The 10,802-nt window shown below is 34.7% G+C and overlaps 1 protein-coding gene across 1 annotated transcript; it reads right to left on the reverse strand.

The window, feature by feature from the left end:
- Positions 1 to 2,777: 2,777 nt before the first annotated feature.
- LOC145955767 (uncharacterized) lies at positions 2,778 to 6,456 on the reverse strand. The gene is made up of 3 exons (XM_083070925.1): positions 6,175 to 6,456; positions 2,834 to 4,466; positions 2,778 to 2,783 (listed from the first exon to the last, which is right to left on the reverse strand). The coding sequence occupies exons 2-3, from the start codon at positions 4,457 to 4,459 to the stop codon at positions 2,778 to 2,780; spliced, it is 1,632 nt and encodes a 543-aa protein (XP_082927051.1). The 5' UTR covers positions 4,460 to 4,466; positions 6,175 to 6,456.
- Between the last annotated feature and the right edge of the window lie 4,346 nt (positions 6,457 to 10,802).

Raw genomic sequence — 10,802 nt, forward strand, 5'->3', positions numbered from 1 at the left:
TATTAATTCCAATACATAAAAAAAATAAAATTTTGGAATGTTACACTACTTCCCTCCTTTTAGAAATTTCGTCCCCGAAATTACCTGATGCAAATAAAAATGGATATGAAGCTTTCATCTTCTCCTCTAATTCCCAAGTAGCGCTTTCTGGTATAGCTCCTCCCCAAATAACCTTTACCAAAGGAATTTCTTTACCCCTAAGTTGCTTTACCATTCGATCCTCGACTCTCACCGGGGTAGCTTCCACCGTCAAGTTCTCCTTAACCTCAATATGATCCGACTCAATCACATGCGAAGGATCATGGATGTATTTTCGAAGTTGTGAAATATGAAAAACATCATGAAGATTTGACAGATTAGGAGGCAAAGCAATTTGGTAGGCAACATTACCGACTCTTTTAAGAATTTGAAAAGGACCAATAAATCGAGGAGTAAGTTTTCTGGATTTTAATGCCCTACCAACCCCAGTCCACGGAGTGACTTTCAAGAATACATGATCACCTTCTTGAAATTCTAAATCTTTTCTTCTCCTGTCAGCATAACTTTTCTGTCTACTCTGAGCTATCCTCATCCTATCCTGTATCAATTTAACTTTTTCAGTGGTTTGCTGCACAATTTCAGGTCCTAAGATGACATTGTCTCCAGGCTCACTCCAACACAAAGGAGTCCTACACCTCCTACCATACAAGGCTTCATAGGGTGCCATACCTATGCTAGAGTGGTAACTATTATTATAGGTAAACTCTATCAAAGGTAAAAGGCTATCCCAACTACCCCCTTGATCCAACACACAAGCTCTAAGCAAGTCCTCCAAAGACTGAATAGTCCTCTCAGTTTGACCATCAGTTTGAGGGTGGTAAGCTGAACTAAGTCTCAGTTGGGTTCCCAAAGCTTGTTGTAGGCTCTCCCAAAATCTAGAGGTGAATCTAGGGTCTCTGTCTGAAATTATGCTAGATGGTATCCCATGTAATCTCACGATTTCATCAATATACAATCTAGCCAATCTCTCCAGAGAAAACCTAATGTTAATAGGTAGGAAATGTGCACTCTTGGTCAACCTATCAACTATAACCCAAATGGAATCATGTCCTCGCCTAGTCCTAGGCAAAGCAACTACAAAATCCATGGAAATGCTATCCCACTTCCACTCGGGTATACTCAAAGGCTGAAGCAGTCCTGAAGGTTTTTGATGTTCTATCTTAGCCTTCTGACATACTAAGCAGGCACTCACAAATTCAGCTATGTCTTTCTTCATCCTAGGCCACCAGAATATCTTCCTGAGATCTTGATACATCTTCGTTGCTCCTGGATGAAAACTAAGCTTGCTCTTATGACCTTCCTCTAGTATCAGTCGTTTAAGTGTAGGGTCACTAGGCACACATACTCGGTCTTTAAATCTTACCACTCCATCTACACCCAAGGTAAATTCTCCTCCAATCCCTTGTCCTATAGCCTTACGTCTAGCCTCTAGAAATGAATCCACTAACTGAGCTTCTCCAATTTCCCTCAACAACTCACTAGTCACCCGAGTCATACCTAATCTCACACTATTATGAGTCACTTCACAAGTCAAACTTAAGTCTCTAAATTGGGTCAAAAGATCCATCTCCCTAATCATAAGAGAAGACAAATGCAAAGATTTCCTACTCAAGGCATCAGCTACCACATTAGCTTTTCCTGGATGATAATTAAGATCAAAATCATAGTCCTTAAGGAACTCCAACCATCTCCTTTGTCTCATATTTAATTCTTTTTGATCAAATAAATACTTAAGACTCTTATGATCACTAAACACTTCAAATTTAGAACCATACAAATAATGTCTCCAAATCTTAAGTGTGAATACTACAGCTGCTAATTCAAGATCATGGGTGAGGTAATTCCTCTCATGTACCTTCAATTGTCTGGATGCATAAGATACAACCTTTCCTTCTTGCATTAACACTCCACCCAAACCCATCTTAGAAGCGTCACAGTAAACCACAAAAGTCTTACTAAGATCAGGCAATACTAAAACAGGTGCACTGGTCAATTTTTCCTTAAGGGTTCGAAAACTATCTTCACATTTACTATCCCAAACAAACACAACCCCTTTCCTAGTCAAATTTGTCAAAGGTAATGCTAGCTTAGAGAATCCCTCTATGAATCTCCTATAGTATCCAGCTAAACCAAGGAAACTCCTAATCTCACTAACTGACTTAGGTGTCTCCCAATTCAACACAGCCTCAACCTTAGATGGATCTACTGCTATACCCTTACTCGAAATTACATGTCCTAAGAAACTCACCTCCTCCAACCAAAAGTCACACTTGGGCAACTTTGCATAAAGTTGATTCTCCCTGAGAGTTTGTAGTACTACCCTTAAGTGTTCCTCATGCTCCTCTTTAGTCTTGGAATAAACTAGTATGTCATCTATGAAGACAACTACAAATTTATCCAAGTACGGATGAAGAATTCGATTCATGTAGTCCATAAAAATTGCAGGAGCGTTTGTCACACCAAAAGGCATTACTAGATACTCATAGTGTCCATAGCGAGTTCTAAAGGCTGTCTTAGGTACATCATCTTTCTTAACTCTAATCTGGTGGTACCCTGATCTAAGATCAATCTTACTAAACACACAAGCACCTACCAACTGATCCATAAGATCATCTATCCTAGGCAATGGATATTTGTTCTTAATGGTCACTTTGTTCAACTGGCGATAATCCACACACAATCTCATGCTACCATCCTTCTTTTTGACTAAGAGTACGGGTGCTCCCCAAGGTGATACACTAGGTCTCACAAACCCCTTCTCCAACAAGTCTTCTATTTGCTTTTTCAATTCCACTAATTCTATGGGTGACATCCTATAAGGTGCAATAGAAATAGGTCCTGCTCCTGGAACTAAATCTATGGAAAATTCTACCTCTCTTCTAGGTGGTAAACTAAACACTTCAGAAAAGACATCCGAAAAGTCACACACAACAGGCAGTTCATTTATCAGAACATTTTTCTCAGAATTTAAAGAAGCTAACAACATGTATACTTGGGCATCCTCTTGCATAGATACCTTAACTTGGTTGGCAGTCAAATAATCCTTACTCACTTTTTCAACAGGTTCACCAAAAACAATAGATTTACAAGCACAGTTCAAAAGGACATGATTGGAAGATAACCAGTCCATACCCAGAATAACATCTAGTTGACTTAGAGGTAAACAAATTAAGTCAACCAGGAAATCTCTACCTTCAATAATCAGAGGACATTTTGGACAGACATTAGAAGTAATTACAGAGCCATTAGTGGGTGTTTCGACAATTAACTCAAAAGATAAGGAAGAGACAGGTAATTTTAACTTAGACACACATGCATGTGATATAAAAGAGTGAGTCGCACCAGAATCATATAAAACGGTTAAAGGAGTTCCATTAATGAAACACATACCCTGAATTAAGTCTTCGGATTGAGTAGCTTCGACACCACTCAAGGCAAATACTCTTCCTGTGGTTCGAGGTTTGCTAGCGTTGCCTCCATTCTCTGTTGTTTCTTTCTTATTCTGAGGACATTCACTAGCCTTGTGTCCTTTCTGTTGACATTTGTAGCATATTATTGCTTTTGGTAATCGACAATCAAATGCCCTATGCCCTGGTTTTCCACAGTTATAGCAGTTTTTGTGTGGAACAATGTTCACACTCCCACTTCCAGAAAGTTGGCTAGCTTGGTTCTTTTGCACAAAGTCTTGACTATTCACTTTAGTATTCGTATTCCCAGCGGGCTTGTTATAAGGTTTACCCTTATTGGATGAACCAAACTTATTATTTCTCATTGGTCCCCCACTTTTATAATGAGTTACCCTAGCTCGGTTGTCCTCATCATAAACTCTGCATTTATTTACCAATTCGTGGTAGTGCGTGATCCCTTGATAATTGAATACTTGTTTAATCTCTGGGCGAAGACCGCTCACAAACTTTACGCATTTGTCCTCCTCATTGCCCACACCATCATACATAGGACAGAATCTAACCAAATCTTCAAACTTGGTCACGTACTCCGCCACCGAATCCTCTCCTTGTTTTAACTCAAGAAATTCCACCTGTTTCTTATGTCTTATATCTCGGGGAAAATATTTCTCCAAGAATAACAGTTTAAAATTATCCCAACTTACTTGGGTTCCCGTAGCTATTATTCTTTTCCAAGTACTTTGCCACCAGATGCCAGCTTCTCCAGAGAGCATGAAGGTAGCCAAAGTCACCTTCTGTATTATAGGACATCCCATAGCTTGGAATATCTTTTCAACTTCAAATATCCAGTCAGCAGCTCCGTCAGGATTATATCCTCCATGGAAACTTGGTGGATTATTTCGCTGGAATCTCTCTAGCCAATCAATGTCTGGTCGTTGGTTCAAATTACCAAGAGCCTGAGCCATTGCTTGCAGAGCATCAGCTATTGCACGATCGTTTCTACCTCCTGCCATTGTTTTTCTGTTTTTCCCAGAAAAGTTAACAATTATGCTTTAAAACAACAATTGTCATTTTAACATATCAATTAAGTTCAATAATCAATTTACTACACCATTCATCTACCAAACAAGCACAGTAGACTCATGACTCACGGCCGATTGAATCGACATGCTCTGATACCACTAAATGTGACACCCTTACTACCCCAACTTATATTGTAATAAATATTTCAATTATGGTAACAGGGTTCACATCACAATAATATAAATATAAAACATAAAACTTAAGAGTTTTACAAATTGTTTTCAAAATAATATTACAATACCAAATGCATATAAATATTTCGTCCTAAAAATCCTCTGCCCCGATGTCACAATATCAGAGCATTTCCCAAAATAAAATGTTAGCATCTTATATGCCACTTGCAGCTGGATCCTCTCCACCTAAAATATCCACAATTTATACGGTGAGAAAAGAAAATATCTATATGCAAAGTACATACAAACACATCACAGTATAATATCTACAAGCATATATAGAGTTTAAATATCAATTATTCAACATTTTCATAATCCATCAAACACGTCAATATCACAGTTAACATTATGCCCAGATCTCGCCATATCTGACACAAGTGATACGGGTTAATTGCCTCACTCAACTCACACCATACCAGGGGTACGCTCGTCCCTGAAGCATCACCTACCCAAGGTTCGTATCATCCCTGATCTTACGAGGAATACGCTCATCCCTAAAGTATCCACCACCCAGGGTTCGTATCATCCTTAATCCTTTAGTGTGAGTATCCACAATCACATTACAATCAATACAATCTCTTGCAATTAACCCTATGTCAGGGCAGCCATAAATGACATAAGTGGTGGTGTTAACTGTCTTACTCATCACACACCATGCTAGGTCACGCCTTCCCTGTAGCACCACTTATACAGGACCGTGCCATCCTAGTCATTGATGTGAAACATCACAATCACATCTATATCACAACCATACAACATTTCAACTCATAATTCAATTTCTATCACATATGCAATTTCATATGCATAACAATTAAGACAACAAAATAGAGTTTTCATACCCCTCAATCATTCTTAATAATTCCAACAAAATATAGCAAGATTATTAATGATACATGTCATATATTTATTGATTCAACACTCGACTTATTACATACTTAATACATCACATTATATTCCCTTAATTATAATCTAAATTGTCCATTAATGCAGTTCATTAGTCCAATAATCCAAAAGTTCAATATTCCAAGGGTCAATAATTCAATGTTTAATATTTCAATGGTCCAACCGTTCATGGGTCGCTTAGTTATAATATATATACAGATGATAATAGAGAAAATATAAATTAACTCCAGTAAAGGTGGCAGTGCCTCCTGGTTAGGAATCAATTTATATCTTCAATAGAATAATTATTCTAAATTATAAATTATATATATGCAGATAATAATAAAGAAATATAAATTAATTCCAGTAAAGGTGGCAGTGCCTCCTAGTTAGGAATCCATTTATATTTTCCAAATCATGTAATAAAAATATAACAAAGATGTACATTTTAGTCTTTTATCAAAAACGTTTAAATTATAAATTAATAGGAGGCTCAGCCTTCCATTCAGATAAATTAAACATGCTTCTGAGAAATTCTACCCAATACCCTCATGTACTCTACATATAAATAACCCTCTTTTCTCCCGTACCTGGATAAATAGTAACTTGGGCAGAACCTCCTCCTCTTAAATCGGAACCGGAACTAGGGCAGAATCTCCTCTCTTTCTTTCTCCCTTTCTATCTCTCTAGAATTTCCTTCTCTCTAGAATTATGAATTTTCAAAACCCTAGGCCCCTATTTATAGAAATTTTGAAATTACTATGCACTATGCACTATTCATTAAAATAATATTATTTCATTATTATAATATTAAAGTTACTATGCACTATTCATTAAAATATTAGAATTAATTAAATTTTTAGAATTCTGAATTCCGCAGCCGTCGTAGCCGCCCCTCATGCGCAGCCATTCACTATGCATGCATAGTAGAATACTATTCATACTTACGTATACATGAATAGTAAAATACATATACGTAAATAGTAAAATACGTATATGTAAATAGTAAAATACGTATAAAAATATGGTAACTCTTCTATTAATTCCAATACATAAAAAAAATAAAATTTTGGAATGTTACACATTGCATTGCAAGTTTTTTAAGTTTTACAGATAAAATAAATGTAAATATAATCGAAATAATTTGTCATAACAATTTTTTCATGGCCTATGATATTTTTTTCACACTTAATTTGTAATAGTAGTTTGTCGATTTTGTGTCATTTTTACAACTTGATTAGTATTCACACTAACACTTTTTTCGTTTATTCTTAAGTCGTATTCATTCATAATTAGTACTGTAGCGTAATTACTTCGATGAATGTCTTATTCTTAACTTTATTTATTATTTATTAAGGAGCTGTTTGATTTTAGAAAATATTTTTTATTTTTATTACATTTTAAAATAACTTTCATTTTTCATTTTTGAAGCTTAGAAAGCATGTTTATTTTATTTAACTTTAAAAATATCTTTAATATACTCAGATCTTTGAGGACACTAAAGGGAGAACACATTTGAACTTTGGTGATTTGGTGCGTTACAAACAGAGGAAGCCCACAAAGTGACAAAGGAAGACGACAGTTTTTTTGGTGTTACTTACGAATGTGTCACTGCATTTTCGTTATTTTCATTTTCAAACTTAAATTGAAGAAAACGTTGAAAACAACTTTTTTGCGTTTTCAAAAATGGAGCTTCATTTTGAAAATGTTTTTTTAACAAAACATCTCCTAAATGTTAAGCAAATGTATTTTCATACCTATTTCCTATTTTCATTGAAACAGAAAATAGAATTTTGTTTTGTTTCGGCTTTTTTAGAATTTGTTTTGCAAAATGAACTTACTAGAAGACTCTTAAGGGCTTGTTTGGATTCATTGTTTTCTATTTTTATTTTCAAAGAAATAGAAAATAAGTGCTAAAATATATTTATTTTTAATTTTAGAAAGTATTTTCTTTAAAAATCAAAAAAATTCTAAAATTGAAATGATAAAAATGTCATTTTCACTATTTTCTACTCTTTTGAAAACGTGGTTACATATAATGATAATTATTAAAAAAATTTATGAACTTGCTTATAAACTTGCGGAACACACATAATTTAATAGATTTAAACTTTTGTATACATGTAATCAATCAATTTGTGTTGCATTTTTTTTTGTGTGTAGAAAAGTTTTGTTTAGTGCTTATATATGTAGCATATATCAATATTATAAGATTAATTAGGTATAATTATTTAATAGAATTTTAATTACACATGTTATTTATATTATTTAATATTTTTAATTAAATATTATTTATTAAATATAATTAATATTTAGTGTGATTAAGTTTTGGTTAATATATTTTAAGATAAGTAGTATCAATTATATATATATATATATATATATATATATATATATATATATATTATTTATAAAAATAAAATATATTTTATTTTGATATAATTGTTCGTTTGATAAAAAAAATATAAAGGATATTTGTATGTTTTGAATGTGAAATTCAACTATTATGAGAGAAATGTATTTAAATGAGAATAAATACGAGATAGAGTGAAATAAAAGTAAAATATTTATAAAATAAAATATTATTCTAATTCATATATTAAAAGTAATTTTAATTGTAAATTTTATAAAATAAATTCATAAAATTTTATTAAAAATAATCAAACCAAATATGTTTTCTAAATTTTAAAACTAGAAAATAAAAATGAAAATAGAAAATAGAAAATGTTTTCTAAAACTAAACACAGCCTTAGTTTTGAAAGTTTTCTAGAGAAGTGGGTGAATGAATACGATCGAACATATTGCTCAATATCGAATTGAATATATTCTCGCAAGAGATACACTTTCCATTATTCATCATAGATTGTTTGGCAATATAAAGAATATGCAAGTTGACGCTGTTCGTCCTCAAACATAGGAGGCCATGCATCTACCCATTTCAACTACTGCAATCGCGTCGTCATCCGTTAAACATTGCTAGACCCATACTCTAATCTTTACTGTACTAAACTGTTAATTCTTAAGACTTTACCCAATTAACCTTCCAATTGACTTAGCTATCCAAATCGCATTGCATAACACTCAAACTGTATGATCATAAATAATTTATTAATTCATATTTTTCGTAGTAATTTCGATAATTTGCTGCTGCCTATATTGTAGGGCCCGATAGTCCACCTGTTGCTTTACGAACAAGGTGTCTCGAGTTCGAACCCCGGGCCCGATAGTCCACCTGTTGCTTTACGAACAAGGTGTCTCGAGTTCGAACCCCGGGAAGTTACTACTGATATTGGTATATTGTAGGGCCCGATAGTCCACCTGTTGCTTTATGAACAAGGTGTCTCGAGTTCGAACCCCGGGAAGTTACTCCTGATATTGGGGGAGTTCCGACTTCACCAAGCTGCCAACGGGTTAACCTTTTCGTAACAACCCGCATCGAACCCAATCGAACCATTGGCTTTGATACCACTTTGTTGGACCCAACATATATATCCACGTCATAATTAATCCGTAAGTTGATGATGCAATGAGTTTGTGCGTCAATATTTCTTTCAAATATTCCCAAAAGGAAATCATATCATAAAAATCAATGGTAAAGAATAGATGCCATGCACACTCATAAAAGGCTGATGCTTCAGTCTAGAGACAATGATACATCTATGCCATTGTACAAGTACAGCGAATAACTAAACGATCCACACAACACAGAGTAGCATTCTCCATTTTAATCTCAATACCTTTCTTTCTGTTAATATATTCTACCTCTAACGCTATTGATTAACTTTTGAGTGGCGATCCTCATGGCACGTAGAGTGTAGACACAAAGGTTCAATTAATTCCATCATGGGAAACATTCACAGCAGCAACAATTTCTCTCAGCGGTTTCCTCTGGACGATAATTCGGTTGCTGTCATACGCAAAACCAAAAGCCGCAAAGGGCGTGAAGTTGTGGACACTTGGACTGCAGAGTACTACTCATTTGGAAAGACAAGCTGCGAACTAGAGTTGACCAAAACCAACCAACAAGAGTTATTCATCTCTCTCCTTGACCACGCACCAAGCCATGCAAACGACCACGTTGATTTTCGGATAAATATGAGTGTCGAAGAAGGTCTTCTTTTAGCAAACGTTACTCTAAACGGACCTAGAACATGCATGCATCAACTTCCGGAGAGGAAAACCCCTATTGCGCAAGGTGGTGTTCTCAAGTCCTCCTCCATATTGTACGGACGTGACTCCGACCGGAAGGGTCTTATTGTCATTTTAAGGGCAAAGAGAAACGACGACGACAAAGAGCGTCCTTACATGATCACTTTGAAGCACTATTTCGTGGCTGCTTCTTCTTCTCATGGTGTCTGTGTTGTGGCCAAGATTCGCAGTGATGGAGGTTTGAGTGTTGAGATAGAGAAGCCTTCTACGCAGCCCAAACGTGACATGTTGCACATGTTTGATGATGTCAAAGGAAAGGGGTGGTGCCCTAATCCTAGTAGTTCTGATTGTGCAATCGAGCTTTTCAACCAAAACAATGGTAAAGTACGGGTGATTAGGTTTGAAGGCATGAACAATCCAGCTGCAAACAATGGTAATCCTTTTTGTTATAGCATTAGTGGCCAGCAAAATATCTCGTCCCTTGTAAGCGCAAGTGGATGCACTAATGGCAATTATAACGGTTCCATGATATTTCAGGACTGCCATATTTGGATTGATGCTTTTGCTACTAGCAGGAATTACTAAAACATGGGTTTGAGATTGTATTTAGTAAATAATGTAATTGGATATTTTCCTAATTCTTATAAAGCTTCAAGGGAAAACTAATAATGTTTTCTGTATGATATTTCATTGAATTTAATTTTATACTTTTTTTTTTTTTTTTTGTAGTGTATACTCGCTTTAATAATGTCTTCGTTCCTTAGGATAGTCAGATTGAGAGGAAATAATTCGAGAATTTTGTATTAATAGGAACGATGCACAGGGGAAAAAATGATATGAAGTGATTTACTTTCATTTGTTTGGTAACAATGAAAAAGAGAGGGATTGAAATGGAAATATTACGAAAACATAATTCTACACATAAAAATAAATTAAATTTAAACTTGAAATATAATTTAATTTTTGGTTAAATTTGAAATATAATTTAATTTTTGGTTAAATTTCACTTTTTGGTCACTCTATTTTGTTAATTCATAATTTTGGTCAATTTATTCTAAAATAGATGGAA

This window comes from Cajanus cajan, chromosome 1 (genome assembly GCF_000230855.2).
Source record: "Cajanus cajan strain Asha chromosome 1, NIPB_CcT2T_4, whole genome shotgun sequence".
NCBI classification, from domain to species: Eukaryota; Viridiplantae; Streptophyta; class Magnoliopsida; order Fabales; family Fabaceae; genus Cajanus; species Cajanus cajan.